Source organism: Pristiophorus japonicus, chromosome 14 (genome assembly GCF_044704955.1).
Source record: "Pristiophorus japonicus isolate sPriJap1 chromosome 14, sPriJap1.hap1, whole genome shotgun sequence".
In the NCBI taxonomy this organism is placed as follows: Eukaryota; Metazoa; Chordata; class Chondrichthyes; family Pristiophoridae; genus Pristiophorus; species Pristiophorus japonicus.
This window is the reverse complement of record NC_091990.1, coordinates 161100455-161123964: the sequence shown is the minus strand read 5'-3', so window position 1 is coordinate 161123964 and position 23510 is coordinate 161100455. Positions and strand designations below refer to the sequence as shown.

The 23510-nt window shown below is 44.7% G+C and overlaps 1 protein-coding gene across 1 annotated transcript in view; it reads left to right on the top strand.

Annotated features, from left to right (window-relative positions):
• The window catches only part of dhcr7 (7-dehydrocholesterol reductase), a 31505-nt gene extending 9495 nt beyond the window's left edge, over positions 1–22010 (top strand). The window contains exons 3-8 of the mRNA XM_070899742.1: positions 112–334; positions 8022–8112; positions 10423–10636; positions 12214–12418; positions 14390–14521; positions 17611–22010. Coding sequence (XP_070755843.1) covers positions 112–334; positions 8022–8112; positions 10423–10636; positions 12214–12418; positions 14390–14521; positions 17611–18075 — 1330 coding nt within the window. The 3' untranslated portion in view covers positions 18076–22010. The remainder of the gene's footprint in view (positions 1–111; positions 335–8021; positions 8113–10422; positions 10637–12213; positions 12419–14389; positions 14522–17610) is intronic.
• Positions 22011–23510: the final 1500 nt, after the last annotated feature.

The following is a 23510-nucleotide window of genomic DNA, read 5'->3' as shown; positions in this document are numbered from 1 at the left end:
ATTGATTTCATAAATCTAACTTGTTCATTTCTTGCTGTGAAATGGAGGCTCTCAAAATACCTTTCCACTGAAAACTAAACTGTAATGGCTACCTGTCTTTTTTTTTTACAGGGAAGTAGATTGGTTTTCCCTTGTGTCAGTTATCGTGCTCCTCCTGTGCGCTCCATTACTTGTATTTTACTTTGTGATGTCGTGTGACCAGTACCAGTGTGCTCTATCTGGTCCTCTTCTCGATTTGTACTCCGGAAAGTCAAGTATCGGTGACATCTGGAGCCGAGCCCCGAACTTCAGCTGGACTGCTGCTAAAATCTATGCCGCGTGGGTCTGTTTTCAAGTAAGTTTCTGTTTTGTTGGCCTGCAGGCTGCTAATTTTGCACAAAAATGTTGATACGGACTGTGTACTTGATTCCACGGGTAGATTCCAAGCTAGAGCAAGGTATTCCCATTCCCCTTTTTAGCGCTCGGCTTTCTTGCTTTCCCCCGTTTCTTTTGATGGCCTGACCAAGTCCGGCCCCATTATTCAGTGGAGAATGAATGGCCTATGTATGGGGTAAGAGACAGTTCTTTATATCTGTGTGTAACTACACTTAATGAGTGTGTAATTACAAAGCAATCTCCGTACAATGCAACTTTAAAGGAATGAAGGGGCATAAAAGGATACCTGAAGCACAGATTATTTAAAAAAAACCTCCCCGGGTGCCTTTTGAACATCTTGCAGCAAGATTCTACCAGGACTTTGTGTATACTTAAAAGCTTTTCAGAAAATCTTTTAAATTTAAGAACAAACAAACAAAGAGCATCTATAGAATGAGTAAAAATCTATGAGCAGTGAAAAAGAAAATTCTGGAAGCACTCAGTGGGTCAGGCAGCATGTGTGGAGAGAGAAGCCAATGACCGTTCATCTGTTGCCATGGCAACAGCTCACAGCCCCAATGGGAGAAAGCCCCAACCAAAACCAGGAGAGTGAAAGAGGGTTATCCAAACATTTCTCAAACCAGACAACAAATCCTTTCATCAAAGTTCAGTGTCATCTGTGGCTCAGTGGGGTAGCACACTCGCCTCTGAGTCAAAAGCTTGTGAGCTCAATTTGCGAACAAGTCTTGGCTGACACTCCAGTACAGTGCTGAGGGACTGCTGCACTGTCAGAAGTGCCGTCTTTCGGATGAGATGTTCAACCGAGGCCCCGTCTGCGCTCTCGGGTGGGCATAAAAGATCCCATGGCACTATTTAGAAGAAGAGCAGGGGAGCTATCCCCGGTCATGGCCAATATTTATCCCTCAATCAACATCACAAAAACAGATTATCTGGTTGCTGGTTTCCCACATTACAACAGTGACTACACTCCAAAAAAAAAAGTACTTAATTGGCTGTAAAGCTCTTTGAGACGTCCAGTGATCGTGAAAGGCACTATAGAAATGCAAGTCAGTCTTTCTTTTCTTAAGGTGCAAGCATAAGGACTGTGAAAGAAAGGACCCAGGTTAGGAAGTGGGGCCCATTAGCCAGCAAGCTGTTTGCCCATTTGACTTTCTCTGGACAGCAGAAATGATTTATGAGCTGTTAACAAAATGGCAGGCACCAATTCTGATTGTGAAGTGTAATAAAAGACAAAACAGGTCTCCTTCCTTATAAAAATGCATGTTAGTGGGTCATGAGACTGAGTGAAGGACTCTGAGGAATTCAGATCGTGACTTTGTGAGATGGTGTAAAAGAGGAGGTCGGGAGTCTGCAGTCCGTTTTACGTCTCACCCGATTTCTATTTCCGTTCACTGGAAATAAAAGTGGGGAGGATGTAAAAGGGGCTCCTGACTCACTGTCACCCAGTTTACACTATCGCACAAAGTCAAGATCTATCCACACATCAGAATCTAAGGCATTCCTACAGTGTAGAGCAGAACAGGTACGCCTTCTTCACATCTTCCACAGCAACCAACTGATCATGTGCATCCAAAAAGCTGCATATGGGCCTGTATACCCTATTAAGAGTTTTGTATTGAATAACATTTAGCCTCCCACAGGAAGAAGTGTGCAGATCCATGTTACATGCAAGTACCCATCTGAAATGGCATGTCCCAGGGTCTCTGTCCATGCAACGAGCTTATCCAGTGAGTCGGTGATTCACAAAGATCAGGAAGATGCCAGGGACATGGATTGGTTTACCCTTGTGCCACTCATCTCTCTCTTCCTATGTACTCCATGAATTGTATTTTAATTTGTGTTGTCATGTGATCTCTGGTCTATACTGACTTGGCCACTATCGGCTGTGGGTCCTGCAATTCGCCCCACCTCCCATAGGTTCAGGGACAGGAAATCCAGGCAGGGTTGTCTCTCCTGACTGCTATCCAGCAGCCCCTGGTGGGAGTGTGTGGGCGTCGGGTAGAGGCCACAATCACTCCCTTTCAAGGCACGCACATGAACATTGGCTATTTGGATAAAGCAATGGAAAGTGCCCGGTGTTTGTTCATTTCTACAGGACTAGAACACCAAACACTTGGTTCACCCACACTTGGAATACTGTGTGCAGTTCTAGTATCCGTACTATAATAAGGATATTGAAGCACTGGAGGAAGTGCCAGAAAAGATTTAAGAGGTTGTTTCCAGAATTGAGAAGACTCAACTATTGAGTGGGCTGGGGTACTTTTCTCTGGACTGAGAAGAGACCCGCTAAGAGGTCTTTAAAATGATGAAGTGTTTTGAATGTGGAGAAACTGTGGTCATTAATACAAGATAGCCACCAATGGATCCAATAAAGAATTTAGGAGAAAATTCATTGCACAGAGCGTGATGAGAGTGTGTTACTCATTGCCACATGGAGAGGCTGAAGCCAATAAGGGAAGCCTGATGCACACGTGAGGGTGAAGGGAATAGAAGATACAGGGAGGCAGAGTGACAACAGGTCATTGGAGTCAGCAGAGTCTTGTGTGGAGTATAAACACTGGCATAGACCCGTTGGGTCGAATGGCCTGTATCTGTGCTGTACATTCTATGTTTAACATTGGGTTCAAATATAATGTACAACACAGAAACAAACCATTCAGCCCAACTGGTCTAGTCAGGAAAAGTGTGGGAGGAAAAGTTTCTGGAGGTGAAATCAAAAGCACAAAAATTAATTTCAAGAGGCTTGAGGTCAGAGGCCCAAGCTCCCTCTGAACGATTGTAAGAGGCCGGTCTAACGGTCAGTATACAAGTCCGAAGGTCTGCCTCCAACACACAATTTCCTGACCGATTTAAATAAATTATTAAGGGAGGGTCTTTCAGTTGGACGAGAGGTGTTGCAATGAATGAGTGCCTTGATTTTTTTTTTTAAAAGGAGTCTTGCATATCTTCTCGTGATAAGTTCTGTCTGTGGAGTTCGGAGCACTGGGCAACCGAGTGGAGCTGTTGGTTGTGAGGTTTGTGGTCCCTACTGAGTGGAGACAAGCTGTGTGTGTGAGAAAGAGCAAGAGCTTGGAAGGTAAATTGGTGCGTGCTTTTAAAATAATCTTCCCTTCCAAGCTGTGTGAAGAATAGAGAACGAAGTCCAGACTGTATCTATCTGTACAGTACTTGGAACACCGACTCCCACCCCGCACCCCTGCCTCTGGGCCCCCGTCAGTCCAAGTGTTGATATCTAACCCAGATTGCTGAGCAAAAGCTTCTTTCACATTGATTTGGATCCTCTTGAATCGCTTGAGCTGGCCCACCACAGAAACCACATCCTCTGGAGCTAAACTATTTTTTTAGAAATCATGTTTTTAATTGATTCCTTTTCCTTCAGTGAAAGCAAGCTTGTAATTACCAAAGGTGTTTTCAGTTTTTACATTTGTGAAGCTGAAGTGATAAAAGGGTTCTCTGTTTGCTTTAATCTTTTGAAAGCCTCCATTTGAGAGTCCGCCATATTTCTGAGAGCTCCGACACAGCAGTGTGGAACTACTTCCTCACGGGGCCTGTCCTCGAGTCACATGGTGGACCATGTCACCTGGTATCACGATGCTGCTGCCATTCTTTGTTTACATTTTAAAAGACAAAAGCACAAGAAAAATGCTACATTTAAAAAAAAAACTCAACGGGGCCGAAATTGTCCCTTTCTCGAAGGCCTCTGGCTGCCTGAAAGTGGCGCGAATCGGCCGCTGCATCTACGCGGAGGGGCCGCCATTTTGAAAATTACCCTTACTCAGTTTTGGAGCGGTGTCCGGGACTGCTCCACCCGTTTTCCCGCCGCGGCGTGCACACGCTGACCCTTTACTGTCTGGTGGGGACTCCCTCATGAAATTGCCCCTTTCCTGGAATTGCCCCGCGGGAGCAGCCCCGCCGCTGGTCAGTACACTCTCTGTGACATGGCGGCCTAGCCGCCCTTAAAGGGGCAGTGGCGCTGCTGTCGATGCCTTGTTTTTTTTTTTGGTGGCCGACTGCCAAGTCAGGCCGACAATTATGGCCGCGGGTTCGGCTGAGCCGCCAGCAGGCAAGCCTGGCACCCCCTCTTGGGTGCCAGACCGCTGGCCCGGCTGAAACCCTCCCTGGTGGCCCAGTGCTTGCCACTGAAGTGGCTGCAGAGTTCGCAGCGGCCCTCCCCTTTAACTGAAGGGGAGAAACGTTGTGACGCACCAGCGCGATGACGTCATCAGCCACTCCAAAACTTGTAAAAATATAATTAAAATAATCCCTCACAAAGCCCCGCATGAGCTACAGTCAGACACTCCAGCACATGAATCGGCATAGTCATAGCGTGTAACAGCTGCACTACTTATCCATTCGTGTGAATGTAACATTTGTCTTTTTTTTTTAATCTTGTATTTAAGCAACATTTTTACAGCTGAAATCCAATAGACCCTCGCGTGGGTTCTAATCCAGCACATTTAATCAAAGCATGGGTGTTCCGCATGCCACAGTCGTGGCTTTTAGTACTGTGCTGGGTCCCATGTGGAATTCTGTAGGGTTGAACCTACGCTCCCAATGGGAAGCTGTGCCCACAGCTGCTGAAAGCACCGGTTTGCAGAATGACCCTTTCTGCGTCTTGTGCTCACCAAACTTTATCCACTTGCCCAGCAAGGAGGGGGGAGGGTTAATTTAATTCCACTTATGCTCCCACGAGTGAAATCTTCCCATCCTGTCTAGTCACGTGTCACCGTCAATAGTGCTTCGTAGGCAACTGATAGGAGTGTAGATGGAGCAGGGCAATGTTAAACCTTTCTGTTTTTAATAAACCGGAATTTTGGTAAGGAAGCTTAATTGTCCCCAGTAGAATGGGGGCACACATTAAATGCATGATATAATGGAATTCTTTGTCGAATGAGAGCTGCTGTTTAGGTTGTTTGATCAGGAAGAACTGCAGTGGGATTGACTGGTACAGATAATCAGTCTTATTGTGGGCTTATCACTGAACCCCTAAGGGCCTAGATATTTGAATGCGCAGAGCCCATTTTCTGGACGCTAAACATCCTCCTAAGCATCCAATATGACGGGCAGGAAGTGCACGCTCATTACATTACAAGCCGGAAGTGCATTGTGGCCATTTTAGCGAAGGCCCCAGAAAAAATCAGCATGCAGTGCTCATGCCTTAACTAGGCAATGGGGCCTTTTCAATATGCAAGTAAGGGGCTTGAACACCTTGTTTGAGGCCCCCACTGCAAGATCGCTTTGCCCTGAGGAGGCCAGTGCTGATTGAACTCGGGAAAACCATGCCTATATGTGACCTTAAAGGGGTCCCTGTTAGGCCGCAGCTAAGATTTTAAATTACAGTTCCCAGAACGTACAGCCCACACATTGAGAATTCTGCCAGCATGCTGATACCCTCATGCTGATCGCTGATGCTCCCTCTCTGCTCCCCTGCTGATCTCTGGCACTTCCCCCACATCACATCGCCTGTGTTGCCCCCCGACCTGGCTGACCCTCGTTCACTGGATGAACTTGATGTAAATGAGGCCCGAGACCCAATATCGGGGGCAGGGACTGGTCCCGCCCAAATTTCTGTGCCAAGCGTTCTTCCAACCAAGCTGTCATAATGTGCCGCTGTCATGACAACAATCTGAATAGAAAAACTAGGAAGCAGTGAGATGTTATGTAGACTATACAGGCCATTCGACCCAACTGGTCTGTGCTGGTGTTTATATTCCACGCGAGTCTATGTGGCAATAACTGAGTGATGTCCGGGACGCACTGCTGCATATTTTCACAAAGTTGTACTTTTTCCCAGGTCAGTTATTTATATCATAGTTTGGTATCGGACCATACAAAATAAAGAAAAAACAGTGATGTTTATGACTATGAATGAGCCAGTGTGATTACCAGGATATACAGCACAGAAACAGGCGATTTAGCCCATCCCAGTCATGCCGGCGTTTATGCTCCACTTAAGCCTCCTTCTGTCTTTATCAGCATAATCCTCTATTCCCTTCTCCCTCATTTTTAAAAAAAATTCCCAAACATCAGAAATGACGTGACTGTAGATTAGCAATTATTGAACCGCTTTGTGGGATGTGGGGGCCTGGGTTCTTCTAACAAATTGCAATCGTTTTTGAAGCTGATTTGATGCAGAATTAAATTAATGTATATACAGGATAGTAATCAAATTTGCCAGCCCCCCCCCAATACATAAGAACATAAGAAATAGGAGAAGGAGTAGACCATACGGCCCCTCGAGCTTGCTCCACCATTTAATATGATCATGGCTGATCCGATCATGGACTCGTGTCCACTTTCCTGCCCGCTCCCCATAACCCCTTATTCCCTTATCAGTTAAGAATACCAGTGGAACTAAACGACTAGCATATTGATTTCAAAGGTGGTAAAAGGCGTTGGTGTAGGTTTGAAATTCAGTCTCATCTGAATATGTACTTCACTTGTATCTATGAAGTCAAGAATTTTTGCCAGCTATCTAAAGTTATGAGGTGAAAGGATTGGAAACATTGTCCTCTTTCTGCGTCACTGAAACACACTCCTGAATTGGTCAAAAGAGCAGTGCTGAGAGCATTACATAGGATTACATAGGATACACGGCACAGAAACAGGCCATTCGGCCCAACCAGTCCATGATAGATTTAGATGAGGGAGGCTCATGCCTCCTCCCGTCTCACTCATCCAAATGTATCCGCATTACCCTCTATTCCCTTCTCCCTCATATGCTTGTCTAGCCTCCCCTTAAATGCATCAATACTATTTGTTTCAAACAGTCCCTGCTGTAGCGAGTTCCACATTCTCACCCCTCTTTGGGTAAAGAAATTTCTTCTGAATTCCCTTTGGGATTTCTCGGTGACTATCTTCTATTGATGGCTTCTAGTTATGCTCTTCCCCACAAGTGGAAACATTCTCTCTCTATCCACTATCAAAACGTTTAATAATTTTAAAAACCTCTATTAGGTCACCTCCTCAGACTTTTTTCAAGAGAAAAGAGACCCAGCCTGTTGATCCTTTCCTGATATGTATATCCTCACATTTCTGGTATTATTCTTGTAAATCTTCTCTGCAAGCTCTCCAGTGCCTCTATATCCTTTTTATATTATGGCAACCAGAACTGTGCGCAGTATTCTAAGTGTGGTCTAACCAAGGTTCGATGCAGGTTTAGCATAACTTCCCTATTTTTCAATTCTATCCCTCCAGAAATAAAGCCTAGTGCTGGGTTTACTTTTTTATGGCCTTGTTAACCTGTGTTGCAACTTTTAGTGATTTGTATATTTGTACTCCGAGATCCCATTGTTCCTTGACCCCACCCAGACTTGCACCTTCCAAGTAATAAGTGACCTCCCTATTCTTCCTACCAAAATGTACTACTTCACATTTATCTGTGTTGAACTTTATTTGCCCATTCTGCAAGTTTATTAATGTCCTCCTGTAATTTGTTGCGGCCTTCCTCAGACTAACCCCCCGCCCCCCAAAGTTTGTTACAATTCTTGCTGTTTGAGTGATTACGTTCTGTTAATATCCCTCCTTCCCTTCCACCATGTTATGCTGAGGAGACTTCCAGGCAGTACAATTAAATCTTCCTAAATTACCCATTCCAACTGGTTTCTTGCCAATTGTGAAGACTTTTTTCTGTCCATGAATTGCAGGTGTTTCTGTACATGTGTGTGCCTGATGTTTGTCACAAGTTCCTACCTGGCTACGTTGGTGGCGTACAGGACGGCGCGCTTACTCCTGCAGGTAAGATTAATCTCTCATTTTGTTTTATCAGGGAATTTTAAAAAAAACATCCAAGCCACATTGCTTTGATAGATTGTGGATTGCTATAAAGACAAGAGAGATGGTCATTGTGGTGCAAAAGGAGGCAACTTGCTCAGGGATAATGCTGAAGGATTTTTTTAAATTCAAAGTATGTGGCTTGACTGCATTGAACATGCACTTCCACTTGGCCTTGTAGTACAAAGTTTGGTTTTGTTAACATCTGTTAATCATTTTGGGCGTGAAAGAGATTGTTTCTGTTCTAAAGTATGTCCTGTTTTCTTTATATCGAAATCTCAAAGTACAACCATGTAAAGAAAAAAAGAAAGATTTGCAATTGTATAGCGCCTTTCATGACCACCAGATTTCTCAAAGCGCTTTACAGCCAATGAAATACTTTTGGAGTGTAGTCACTGTTGTAATGTGGGAAACGCGACAGCCAATTCACACACAGCAAGCTCCCACAAACAACAATGTGATAATGACCAGATAATCTGTTTTAGTGATGTTGATTTGAGGGATAAATATTGGCCAGGTCACCGGGGATAACTCCCCTGCTCTTCTTCGAAATAGCTCCATGGGATCTTTTACATCCACCTGAGAGGACAGGCGGGGCCTCGGTTTAACATCTCATCCGAAACACGGCACCTCCGACAGTGCAGCACTCCTTCAGCACTGCACTGGAGTAGTTCTGGATATATGTTCTGAACTCATTTAGATTGCATGGTGGTTGCACGAGGAGCGCATTGATACATCCAGGTTCCTTGGCACGCTTGTGGCTGTGCCACAGTGCCGATCTAGAAATTAATGCAGGCAGCTTGTTTGGTCTTGGGTTTTTGAGGAATAATCTGGCCTGCGGAGGAGAGGGCAGGGAGGGGCTGGGGGCGGGGAGAAGCTCAGCTTAGTCATGTGAGTGGGTCACTGTGATGTGGGGGGTAATTTTGTGTTGAGTGAGCCTTCAAGAAGTGGCACCAGACTGCTTGGTATTTTCCTAGTTCCCGGTACAAGCTGCCGATACGAATTCTCCATCTTCCCAAGTCAGAATTATTTCAAGAGACACTTCATAATGAAAGAAATCCGGTTTGATTGATTATATTTGAGTTTGTCTTTGCACTCCATTCATTCAGTGGTGCAGTTCAGCATGCACTATTGCAATGTGTTTTGATGAGACGTAAATGGCCCCTTGAGATCACACGATGACCTGCAACAGCTCCACATTCATTTTTTTGGGGTATGGGACCCTTAATCTCACATATTGTCAGCTTTAGCTCAGTGGGTAGCACTCTCACCTCTGAGTCAGAAGGTTGTGGGTTCAAGTCCCACTCCAACGACTTAAGCACACAAATCTAGGCTGGCACTCCAGTGCAGTGCTGAGGAAGTGCTGCACTGTCAGGGGTGCCGTCTTTCAGATGAGACGATACACCGAGGCTGGTCTGCTCTCTCGGGTGGACGTAAAAGATCCCATGGCACTATTTCGAAGAAGAGCGGGGAAGTTATTCCCAGCGTCCTGGCCAATATTTATCCCTCAATCAACGTAACAAAAACAGATTATTTGGTCATTATCACATTGCTGTTTGTGGGAGCTTGCTGTGCGCAAATTGGCTGCCACATTTCCTACATTACAATAGTACTTCAAAAGGTATTGAATTGGCTGTAAAGGGATGTCCTGAGGTTGTGAAAGGCGCTATATGAATGCAAGTCTTGACTCTTTTTTTCTTTCGAACAGCTGACTTGCGCAGAAACGTCTGCCAATGATGCTTTTGAACTGGCAGCTCATAACTGTGCATGAATGGTCTAAGGTACCTGCAAGGTTCCCATTCAGCCACATGCCTGTACTGCGATCTGCATGTCCCATGCAGCCCGCTCCATGGCATTCCAATGGCAAAAACCACGCATGCACAGTAATTTGAAGGGGGCCGCACACCCAGAAAAAAATTACGGGGAACGTTGCATAACTCCCAATTTTTGGCCGCATTAGAGAAAGTTTGCTTTTAAAAGTACATATCTTGTGGCAGGATTTAGTTACAGGTTCCCTCCAACCTTTTCAAGGCAAGTGAGCTCATTAAACAGATAATATCCAATCTGCATTTTGAGCTGTACTTGATAGAACTTCTGTGTAGGAACTGCGGCCAAACCAGACTCCTAATATTGGAGGTATGACAGCAGATCTTATTGGTTAATGGAGAAGTAACCCATCCTTCAATCAGAGTCTGTTCGGGAAGGTGGTGAGGGGATATTCTGAATTGTTTTTCAAAAGAACATGAACCCTAAATTAGTGCCTTTACTCTGCAGGTCTGATCAATAAATATGAGGTCAATGGTCTACAGGCGTGGATCATTACTCATGTTGTCTGGTTTGCTAATGCCAATTACCTTCATTGGTTCTCTCCCACCATCATATTTGATAATTGGATATCACTGTTGTGGTGCGTCAACATCCTGGGCTACACTGTGGCAACATTTGCAATGCTGAAGGCATACCTGTTTCCCACTAATGCAAAAGACTGGTAAGAATTTAATCTGCAACATGTATTGAAGAATTGTTTAATGACGACCTGTTCTCGGCTTGTAGCCATCATGGGTTGCCCCTCCAATGCTGTGTTTTAAAAGCTGACCATGCAGCTTTATTGAAGCAGTTTACAGAATAATAATGAAACGTGTATGTGCTCGTTGACATTGTAAATGGTTCCCTCTCCTTGGTCACTGTCTCCCATCCCTTTCAAAACTACTGTTATCGGCCCATATTTTATATCCATTTTTTAAAAGCACCCTTGGTCGATGTGTCCTTTCAAACTACTGCCTCATCTCCAAACTCCCATTCCTCTCCAAAGTCCTTGAACATATAGTTGCCTCCGATATCCATGCACATGTCCCCACGTTGTCAGCTGTGGCTCAGTGGGTAGCACTCTCTCCTCTGAGTCAGAAGGTTGTGGGTTCAAGACCCACTCCAAGGACTTGCGCATAAAAACCTAAGCTGACTCTCCACTGCAGTGCTGAGGTGCTGTCTTTTGGATGAGATGTTAAACCGGGGCCCCGTTTGCGCTCTCAAGTGGACGTAAAAGATCCCGTGGCACCATTTCGAAGAAGAGCAGGGGAGTTATCCCCGGTGTCCTGGCCAATATTTATCCTTCAATCTACATAACAAAAAAACAGATTATCTGGTCTTTATCACACTGCTGTTTGTGGGAGTTTGCTGTGTGCAAATTGACTGCCGCGTTTCCACATTACAACAGTGACTATACTTCAAAAGTACTTCATTGGCTGTAAAGTGCATTGAGATGTCTGGTGGTAGTGAAAGGCGCTATATAAATCCAAGTTTATCTTTCTTTCATAAATGCATGTCTTTCTTTTTCTTTCTCTCTTGCTCTCTTGCTCTCTCTCTCGCACGCTCTTGTTCTCTATCTATCTATCTATCTATCTATCTATCGGCTCCCAGTCACCCAATGATTCAAATTTAAATTGCTCCTCTATGTGTAGGAATCAATCCATAGCCTTACCCCTCCCTATGTCTAAGATTTTCCAGCACTGCAACCTTCCACCCACCTCTGCTTCCTGCCCTTGAACACTCCATTCCTCTGACTCTGGTCTCTTGTGTATCCCCTTCCCAGACCCTTCGCCCCACCTTTGGTAGCCGTGCCTTCAATCACTGGCTGCACACTCTGCAGTTCGCTCCCTAAACCCTATACTTTCCCAGCTCCCTTTCTTCCTTTAAGTCCCTCCTTAAAACCCATCTCTGACCAAACCTTTAATCGCCTCCTCCTAATATTCCCCCCTTTGACTAGGCATCCACATTTCTCCTTGTACCTCTGTGAAGCACTTTGTGGCATTTTTCTACGTTAAAAGCACTATTTAAATGCTATCTTTGCTGTTGCACCTGTTGTTATTGCAAACTGTGAATCAGTGGCCTTGGTCTTGAGCAGAAGCCTGGTAGATACATCCACCCCCTCTGATATGGAATCGTCAACAGACACTTGATTTTTAAAAAAAAAGGGAAGAAAATACAGTATTAAAAATACTCTGTGTTACATTGCTGCGTCTATTAAGGTGGAGGTACAATTTTAACTGGTATATTCCCTTCCTTCAGCAAATTCACTGGCAATTTGTTCTACGACTACATGATGGGAATTGAATTTAACCCACGGATAGGAAAGTGGTTTGACTTCAAGCTGTTCTTCAATGGTCGTCCTGGTATTGTGGCATGGACCCTTATTAACCTTTCCTTTGCTGCCAAACAGCAAGAGCTCTACGGCCAAGTGACCAATTCCATGATCTTGGTGAATGTGTTGCAGGTATAGTATTCTGTTTCCTCAGAAATATTTCAAACACTTGTTGGAAAGAGTTTCGGAATGCTGTAATGGATGACAATATTGGCAGGCACCAATGGGTGGAAGTAACTGTTCTTATAAATGTTCCAATTTCAATGAGGGCACCAACGTAACAAAAGGAGAGGTTTGGCTTTATTTTTCCATGGAAGAATGTCCTACCACACAGGGCTGGAAACAGAATCCATGGTAGCTTTTAAAAGGGAAGTAGATTCGTGTTTGGTTTGAGGAAGGCGCAGGGGAAATCCTATTTCTCATTTACTTGCTACCCCTCAGAGCACTATTTGAAAACACAATGTCAGGTTCCACATGTACACTGACGACACCCAGCTCTACCTCACCGCCATCTCTGTCAATCCTTCCACCCGGAGGAATTTAAGGCCAAAACACAGTTTGGTTGGGGTCAAGTCGTGTTTTTTAAAAATTAAAAAAAAAAAAAATCTGAACCCCAACCCACCCATCTCCGGTTTTAACGGAGGCAGGATGGGAATCGGACAGCCAGCCTACTCTCGGGAAGGGGGTCGCCCCATTAAATATTATAACCAGGCTGGCTTGCCTGATGGTGATCCACCGTTACAAATTTAACTCTGGCTGGGCCTCGGTGAACCCGCCAGCTAAAGGAAGGCAAGGACTGCAGGTAAGTGCCATTCCGTATAACTGTTGGATCCAGCGACCCGCCTCACCCACCCATGTGATTAGACATCGTTCCCCACCCACCCCCCCACACGAGGGCTCCAATCTCCTGCTGACCACCTCTCCAGCCCTGTTGCTTCTCCGGCTCCCAACCCCCCCCCCCATGATGCTCCCTGGCCTCAAACCACCCATGTCCCCCCCTCCATGATGCTCCCTGGCCTCAAACCACCCATGTTCCCCCTCCCATGATGCTCCCTGGCCTCAAACCACCCATGTTCCCCCTCCCATGATGCTCCCTGGCCTCAAACCACCCATGTCCCCCCTCCCATGATGCTCCCTGGCCTCAAACCACCCATGTCCCCCCCCCCCTCCCCCCTCCCAATCATCCTCCAGCCCCAACCATATCCCCCGAGCATCCTCCAGCCCTGATTTTCCCCCCCATCCCCCCCGATCCCTACTACAAATCTCCGTTTCTTAGCCCACGGGGACCGTTCGCAACCTTGGTGTCTTATTCAATCCCGTGATGATTTTCCGACCTTATATCCACTCGATCACCAAAACTGCCTACTTCCACCTAAGTAACATTGCCCGACTGTGTTAGTCTGCAGCTGCAACCCTCATCCATGCCTTTGTTACCTCGGGACTTGACTATTCCAGTGCTTCTCTGGCCAGTCTCCCATCTTCCACCCTCGATGAACTTGAGCTCCCACCTTCTACTCTCTGTAAACTTGAGCTCATCCAAAACTCTGCTGCCTGTGTCCTAACTCACACCAAGTCCTGTTCAACCATCACCCTGTGCTCGCTGACCTACTTTAGCTCCCGGTCCGACAATGCCGCGATTTAAAAATTCTCATACTTGTTTTCAAATCCATCCACGCCCTCACCCCTCCCCATCTCTGTAACCTCCTGCAGTCCGACAAACCCCTGAGATCTCTGCTAATTCTGGCCTCTTGCGCATCCCCAATTTTAATTGCTCCACCATTGACAGCCTTGCCTTCAGCTGCCTAGGCCCTAAGCTCTGGAATTCCTTCCCTAAATCTCTCCGCCTCTCTATCTCTCTCTCCCCTCCTTTTAAGACAGTCCTTGAAACCGACCTCTTTGACAAAGCTTTTGGTCACCTTTCTAATATTTCCTTATGTGGCTTGGTGTCAAATAGTGATAATCGCGCCTGTGAAGATATAATATTACGTTAAAGGTGCTATATAAATGTAAGTTGTTGCATGAAACATTTACAATATGTGGCTTCAAATTTTGATTAGCGATTCATGTGATCACTATGAAGTGACTGACTGACTGTATTTTCAGGCAATTTATGTGGTGGATTTCTTCTGGAATGAAGCTTGGTATCTGAAGACGATCGATATTTGCCATGACCATTTTGGCTGGTACCTGGGTTGGGGTGACTGCGTGTGGCTGCCATACCTTTACACTCTGCAGGTAAAACCATTTTAAACTGTGATATCAATAAATACTTTGCTGTCAGATTCATTCTCTGTTCCACTTTGATGGGGGAATGGTGATGGTATGGTTTATTTCTTAAGCAGAATAATAGTATGAAGCAGAAGAAAGCTCAACACGAGGAGAGATTTTCTGCTCCCATACACTGGCGGCACAAGTAGTAATGCATGTGAGGGTGGAAAATTAGATGTTGCGTGCCGGAAATCCACCTGTCCATATTTTCCAACCAGGCTACATGGGGTGGGGCGGGGGGGGGAAATCAGTGGGGAGCAAGAGGTGTGACACTGGGATACACCAGCATCAATAGACCGTCAAAAAATATGTAATTGAAAGGCCTTCCTGCCCTCCATTTCCCAGTAGTTTGTTCTAATAGCACAATGTCATAAATGGGCATACCGTCAAGAGAAATGACTTCCTGGTCTTCTTGAAGCTGTGGGTCCCAGGCCTGGACAAGACTTCACGAAATGGCAGTGCTAGCATGGCACTTAACCCAATATAAGGAGAGTTATGGGAATTGGATGTTAAGACACAGGCGCGCATTTATATAGCAAATTATCGCATCGCTCAAACATCTCGGAGCTTCATGTGCAACAAATTCTGGTACAAGATCAGCACTGAGCGAAATCACCGGTTTATCTGTTTTTTGAGGCGTTGAGTGAGGGACGAATGTTGTTCAGCACTGGGGAAGCTTGCTGCTCTTTTTAGGTAGCACCATTCAATCTTTAGCATCCAGCTCAACCACTAGAACAGGCTGATGGAGCCTCCGTTTATTTATCCTCTCCTCCAAAAAAGGCACCTCCAACAGTTTGGCCACCCTCAGTGCTGCACTGTGAGTATCAGCCTAGTTTAGTTGTTCAAGTCCTTCAGTGAGCCTTGGATCCACAATTTTCTGACTGAGGCACGAGCGCTACCAACTTTGTGCATCAGATTTTCCGACGTGCAGAGATCACAATTTGCTGCCCAACTGAGGGAGGCTCCATAATTCACCTACATGGAATGGGTGTCAGGAAGTATCTCACCCCAGGGTGTCAGAATCCTCATCAATTTGAAGGCAGAATGAGAACTGTAGAGTGATCCATTTATTTCAATTCTGAGAAAGCCCTTTTACAACCCATTCATGGAGGAGAAAAAAGATGTATTTCACACTTTAAGTCTGAACACATAGGTCCCTTGCAGTCAGATTCAGGTGAATTTATAATGGGGGACAAAGAAATGGCAGACCAGTTGAACAAATACTTTGGTTCTGTCTTCATGAAAGAAGACACAAATAATCTTCCGGAAGTACTAGGGACTGAGGGTCTAGAGAGAAGGAGGAACTGAAGGATATCCTTATTAGGCGGGAAATTGTGTTAGGGAAATTGATGGGATTGAAGGCCGATAAATCTCCGGAGCCAGCTAGTCTGCATCCCAGAGTAATTAAGGAAGTGGTCCTCGAAATAGTGGATGCATTGGTAATCATTTTCCAACAGTCTATCGATTCTGGATCAGTTCCTATGGACTGGAGGGTAGCTAATGTAACACCACTTTTTAAAAAAGGAGAGAGAAAATGGGTAATTATAGACCGGTTAGCCTGACATCAGTAGTGGGGAAAATGTTGGAATCAATTAATAAAGATGAAATAACAGCGTATTTGGAAAGCAGTGACTGGATCGGTCCAAGTCAACATGGATTTATGAAAGGGAAATCATGCTTGACAAATCTTCTGGAATTTTTTGAGGATGTAACTAGTAGAGTGGACAAGGGAGAACCAGTGGATGTGGTGTATTTGGACTTTCAAAAGGCTTTTGACAAGATCCCACACAAGAGATTGGTGTGCAAAATCAAAGCGCATGGTATTGGGGTAATGTACTGACGTGGATAGAGAACTGGTTGGCAGACAGGAAGCAGAGAGTCGGGATAAACGGGTCCTTTTCAGAATGGCAGGCAGTGACTAGTGGGGTGCAACAGGGCTCAGTGGTGGGACCCCAGCTATTTATAATATACATTAATGATTTTAGATGAAGGAATTGAGTGTAATAACACCCAAGTTTGCAGATGACACTAAACTGGGTGGCAGTGTGAGCTGTGAGGAGGATGCTAAGAGGCTGCAGGGTGACTTGGACAGGTTAGGTGAGCGGGCAAATGCATGGCAGATGCGGTATAATGTGATAAATGTGAGGTTATCCACTTTGGGGGCAAAAACACGAAGGCGGACTATTATCTGAATGGCAGCAGATTAGGAAAAGGGGAAGTGCAACGAGACCTGGGTGTCATGGTACATCAGTCATTGAAAGTTGGCATGCAGGTACAGCAGGCGGTGAAGAAGGCAAATGGTATGTTGGCCTTCATAGCTAGCGGTTTTGAGTATAGGAGCAGGGAGGTCTTACTGCAGTTGTTACAGGGCCTTGGTGAGGCCTCACCTGGAATATTGTGTTCAGTTTTGGTCTCCTAATCTGAGGAAGGACGTTCTTGCTATTGAGGGAGTGCAGCGAAGGTTCACCAGACTGATTCCCGGGATGGCTGGACTGACATATGAGGAGAGACAGGATCGACTGGGCCTTTATTCACTGGAGTTTAGAAGGATGAGAGGGGATCTCATAGAAACATATAAGATTCTGATGGAACTGAACAGGTTAGATGCGGGAAGAATGTTCCCGGTGTTGGGGAAGTCCAGAACCAGGGGACACAGTCTAAGGATAAGGGGTAAGCCATTTAGGACTGAGATGAGGAGAAACTTCTTCACTCAGAGAGTTGTTAACCTGTGGAATTCCCTACCGCAGAGAGTTGTTGATGCCAGTTTGTTGGATATATTCAAGAGGGAGTTAGATGTGGCCCTTATGGCTAAAGGGATCAAAGGGTATGGAGAGAAAGCAGGAAAGGGGTACTGAGGTGAATGATCAGCCATGATCTATTTGAATGGTGGTGCAGGCTCGAAGGGCCGAATGGCCTACTCCTGCACCTATTTTCTATGTTTCTCATTGTACAGAATATTATTTTTGCAAATATATTATGATTAGAAAGATGGCTATTAAATATTCATGACCTTGCCATTCTTAAGTTGGAAGCTAATGTTCTCTCCAATTTCACAGGGTCTGTACCTTGTCTACAACCCAGTAAAACTATCGGCAGCTAATGTTGTTGGTGTCCTTCTCTTGGGTCTGGTTGGCTACTACATCTTCAGAATGACAAACCACCAGAAAGACCTCTTCCGGCGCACAGATGGAAACTGCAAGATCTGGGGCAAGAAGCCCGAATGCATTGAATGTTCCTACTTGTCCGCTGATGGCAAAAAGCACCACAGTAAGCTGATGATCTCTGGATTCTGGGGGCTGGCACGCCATTTTAACTACACTGGGGATCTTATGGGCTCCCTGTCCTACTGCCTGGCCTGTGGATTCGGACACCTCCTGCCATACTTCTACATCATCTACATGTCGATCTTGCTGGTCCATCGCTGTGTCAGGGATGAGCATCGTTGCTCAAGCAAATATGGCAAGGACTGGAGACGTTACACAGATGCTGTTCCTTCCCGTCTTCTACCTGGACTATTTTAGGATGGTTTATATCCTCAATGTACTGTTTTCAGAGGCTTCATTTTCTTCAAAGAAAATTAGCCATTACAAATTCTGATTTGGAAGTAAATGTTTTTACAGTACATTCTACTACAAAGAAGAGGAGGCCTTATGGGTTCTAAATATGACAAGAATATGGTCACGATTACAAAACTGAGACATCCATTTTTTAAAAAATGCCTGGGATTTCTGTGCAAGCTGGCCAAAGTTAATAGACTGTCGAAGGCAAGCGATTTCCATTGAATCAGTCAGAAAGGTGGCAGCTTTCATTTAAATTAAATTTCTTCAAATTGATTGCGATGAAAGTGATTAATACCAGCATATTCCTGCTGGAGTTAACATATTGCATACAATGGCATTTATTAATCTGTGAGTCTCTGACTATTATGTGCCCAACTGTCCCAAATATATATTATTTCATTTTTAAAATGCTTCTTTGCGTATGATTCCCAAACAGGACTGTGGTGGTTCACTTTCTGCTCGATGTGTATGTGTGAAGTTTCTTCCTGTGCTATTCTAATGCCGTTGTGAAATCATTTGTTTTAAATGAGTTACTGACTGTGCAAAGAAGAAATTTCTATAGCGTCTTTCACAACTTCAGGACGTCAAAATGGCTTTGCAGCTAGTGAACTGCTTTTGGAGTGTAGTCACTGTTGTAATGTGGGAAATGCAGCAGCCAATTTGCGCACAGCAAGCTCCTACAAACAGCAATGTGATAATGACCAGATAATCGGTTATTAGTGATGTTGACTGCTGGATAAATAGGATACTGGGGATAACTCCCCTGTTCTTCATAATAAATGTAGCACATGGTGGACTTTTACATTAAAAGAAGTCAAGCACCTGTGTGACTGTGCAGTGGAAGATCTGATATGGACACGTTCATTAAGCCAAGCATTTAAAAGTAGTTTGCTGGATTTTTGTTCTGTTATTCGTTCAACCATCACTTTATTTGTGATTTTGAGAGTTGTAGGCCAAACTAAGAAGGAAATGGTCTTGAGGTGCATTTACACTTCCTTTACCAGCCTGCGACCAGTTACAGCAGCTCGGGTTCCAGCCAAGCAGAACTCTGTTTACATTGCCTGGCTGGAACTGTAACAGACTTGCACATGAGAGCTGTGGCTATGCCTGGATACAGGATGGGAAATCGCTTTGCATTGATGTTGAACTTGCAGTGTTAATGCCACCTTGGTGTTAAATATTATGTACCAGAATTTCCTCAATCTGACTAGCGCCAAAATTACACTGACATTTTACGGGCGGTTTCTACGCCAATCTTGCCAACTGTAACCTAAACAAAATTTCCCGAGAATCCGTGTTAACTATTGAGGCCCGAGGAAAGTGCAGGACATACACCAGCTTCCTTCTTTAACTCCCCTGTTATCTTATTGATGGCATCAGGATCTGTTTTTTTATTAAATGGCATCAGACCAAGACTTGTGCACATTAAAAAAAATTTAATTAAAAAATAGGAGCAGGAGTAGGCCATACAGCCCATTGAGCCTGCTCCGCCATTCAATAAGATCATGGCTGATCTTATTCCCGCCTGGTTCCCATTTCCCTTGACTCCTTTCGAGTCCAAAAATCTGTTGATCTCATTCTTGAATTTACTCGGGGGCAGATAATTCCTAAGATTCCCAGCCCTCTGAGTGAAGCAATTTCTCATCATCGCCATCTTAAATGGCCGACCCCTTATCCTGAGACTGTGCCCCCTGGTTCTAGACTCTCCAGTCAGGGGAAACAGCCTCTCAATATCTACCCTGCCAAGCCCGCGAAGAATTTTATACATTTCAATGAGATCACCTCTGATTCTTCTAAACTTCAGAGAATATAGGCCCATTCTATTTAATCTCTCCTCATAAGACAGCCCTCTCATCCCAGAAATCAATCTAGTGAACCTTCGTCGCACCCCCTCTAAGGCAAGTATATCCTCCCTTAGCTAAGGAGGCAAAAACTCTATATAGCACTCCAGGTCTGGTCTCACCAAAGCCCTATATAATTGCTGCAAGATGTCCTTATTCTTATACTCCAACCCCTTTGCCATAAAGGCTAACATAACATTTGCCTTCCTAATTACTTGCTGTAGCTGCTTGTTAACTTTCTGTGATTCATGTGCAAGGATATCTGCTTACCAACATTTACTAGCCTCTCACCATTTAAAAAAAATATTCAGCTTTTGTGTCGGCTGTGGCTCCGTGGGTAGCATTTGTGTCTCTAATTCAGAAGGTTGTGGGTTCAAGGCCCACTCCGGGAACTTGAACACAAACCAAGGCTGACACTCCATTGCAGTGCTGAGGGAGTGCTGCACTGTCTGAGGTGTCGTCTTTCAGATGAGACATTGAACCAAGGCCCCGTCTGTTCTCTCAAGTGGACGTAAAAGTGGAACTGAGCCCAAGATCAGATCAGCCATGATCTTATTGAATGGCGTAGCAGGCTCAAGGGGCCAAATGACCTACTCCTGCTCCTATTTCTGATGTTCTTATGTAAAAGATCCTGTGGCATTATTTCGAAGAGCAGGAGAGTTATTCCCAGTGTCCAGGCCGAAATTTATCCCTCAATCAACATAACACAAAAAAAAAAAAGATTTTCTGGTTATTATCACATTACTGTTTGTGGGAGCTTGCTTGTGCGCAAGTTGCTTGCTGCGTTTCCCACATTACAACAGTGACTACACTCCAAAAGTATTTCATTGGCTGTAAAGTGCTTTGAGACATCCGGTGATCATGAAAGACGCTACATAAATCGGAGTCTTTTTTTTTCTATTCTTTCTATCATCTGCCACCTTGCCCACTCACTTAACATCTCTTTGCAGCCTCTTTGTGTCCTCCTCACAGCATACTTTCCACCTAGCTTTTTATCATCAACAAACTTGAATATATTGCACTCAATCCCCTCATTTAAGATTTAAGTCATTGATATAGATTGTAAATATCTGAGGCCTAACTACTGATCTTTGCGGTAACCCATTAGTTTCAACTTGCCAACCTGAAAATGACCCTTTTATTCCTACTTTCTGTTTTCTGTCCGTGAACCAATCCTCAATCCCAGCTAATGTATTGCCCCCAATCCCATGAGTCCTGGGTTCTGAATCTGGAATTCTCTACCCCACAGGGCTGTGGATGCTGAATTGTTGATTATATTCAAGACAGAGATGGATAGATTTTTGGACTCTAGGGGAATTGAGGGATATGGGGACCGGGCTAGAAAGTGGAGTTGAGGTCGAAGTTCAGCCATGATCTCATTGAATGGTGGAGCAGGCTCGAGGGGCCGAATGGCCTACTCCTGCTCCTATTTCTTATGTTCTTGACTTATGTAACCAGCTGTTGTGTAGTACCTTATCAAATTGCAGTAGCTTTTTCTTTTTAATGTAACAAGTTCTGATGGAACACACAAAATTCCAAAATACAGTGCAGATTCCACGAAGGCGAATTTCTTTTTTAAAACATCACCCAACAACACCAGAAACGGTGACTGATTCCAGCAGCACATAAAATGTGGGTCTAAATTTATACCTATTCAGAACTGGAAATATTGCTAGAAACTTTCATACTTTGGTCAGTTGCATGGGGTACCCAGGCTATGTCAGTGAGCGAAGTGGGGTTTCGGAGGATATGAGACAAGAATGGTTGAAAATATTTGAGGAATTTTGCACGTAGCACTGATTCAGTGTAAAACCAGCATAAATCAGTTACATGTGAATTTCCTCAGGAAAATAAAGCTCAACTCCACCAAAACATTCCAAGAAATTCTGAGTTTATTTATTCGTGAATAGCACATTATTTCAGGGAATGTTTCTGGACATTCCGCAGAATAAAACCTATCTCTCGCTGTCCTGTGGGTAGGGTGGGGGTAGGTTGCTAAAGAAGCTTAAAACTGCCTTAATAAGTTTTAAGAACATGAGAACATAAGAATTAGGAACAGGAGTAGGCCATCTAGCCCCTCGAGCCTGCTCCGCCATTCAATAAGATCATGGCTGATCTGGCCGTGGACTCAGCTCCACTTACCCGCCCTCTCCCCGTAACCCTTAATTCCCTTATTGGTTAAAAATCTATCTATCTTTGACTTGAAAACATTCAATGAGCCAGCCTCAACTGCTTCCTTGGGCAGAGAATTCCACAGATTCACAACCCTCTGGGAGAAGAAATTCTTTCTCAACTCGGTTTTAAATTGGCTCCCCCGTATTTTGAGGCTGTGCCCCCTAGTTCTAGTCTCCCCCACCAATGGAAACAACCTCTCTGCCTCGATCTTGTCTATCCCTTTCATGATTTTAAATGTTTCTATAAGATCACCCCTCATCCTTCTGAACTCCAACGAGTAAAGACCCAGTCTACTCAATCTATCATCAGAAGGTAACCCCCTCATTTCTGGAATCAGCCTAGTGAATCGTCTCTGTACCCCTTCCAAAGCTAGTATATCCTTCCTTAAGTAAGGTGACCAAAACTGCACGCAGTACTCCAGGTGCGGCCTTACCAATACCTTATACAGTTGCAGCAAGACCTCCCTGCTTTTGAATTCCCTCCCTCTCGCAATGAAGGCCAACATTCCATTTGCCTTCCTGATTACCTGCTGCACCTGCAAACTAACCTTTTGGGATTCATGCACAAGGACCCCCCCAGGTCCCTCTGCACCACAGCATGTTGTAATTTCTCCCAATTCAAATAATATTCCCTTTTACTGTTTTTTTTTTTTTTCCCCAAGGTGGATGACCTCACACTTTCCGACATTGTATTCCATCTGCCAAACCTTAGCCCATTCGCTTAACCTATCCAAATCTCCTTGCAGCCTCTCTGAGTCCTCTACACAACCCGCTTTCCCACTAATCTTCGTGTCATCTGCAAATTTTGTTGCACTACACTCTGTCCCCTCTTCTAGGTCATCTATGTATATTGTAAACAGTTGTGGTCCCAGCACTGATCACTGTGGCACACCACTAACCACTGATTTCCAACCGGAAAAGGACCCATTTATCCCGACTCTCTGCTTTCTGTTCGCCAGCCAATTCTCTATCCATGCTAATATATTTCCTCTGACTCCGCGTACCTTTATCTTCTGCAGTAACCTTTTGTGTGGCACCTTATCGAATGCCTTTTGGAAATCTAAATACACCACATCCATCGGTACACCTCTATCCACCACGCTCGTTATATCCTCAAAGAATTCCAGTAAGTTAGTTAAACATGATTTCCCTTTCATGAATCCATGCTGCGTCTGCTTGATTGCACTATTCCTATCTAGATGTCCCGCTATTTCTTCCTTAATGATAGTTTCAAGCATTTTCCCCACTACAGATGTTAAACTAACCGGCCTATAGTTACCTGCCTTTTGCCTGCCCCCTTTTTTAAACAGAGGTGTTACATTAGCTGCTTTCCAATCCGCTGGTACCTCCCCAGAGTCCAGAGAATTTTGGTAGATTATAA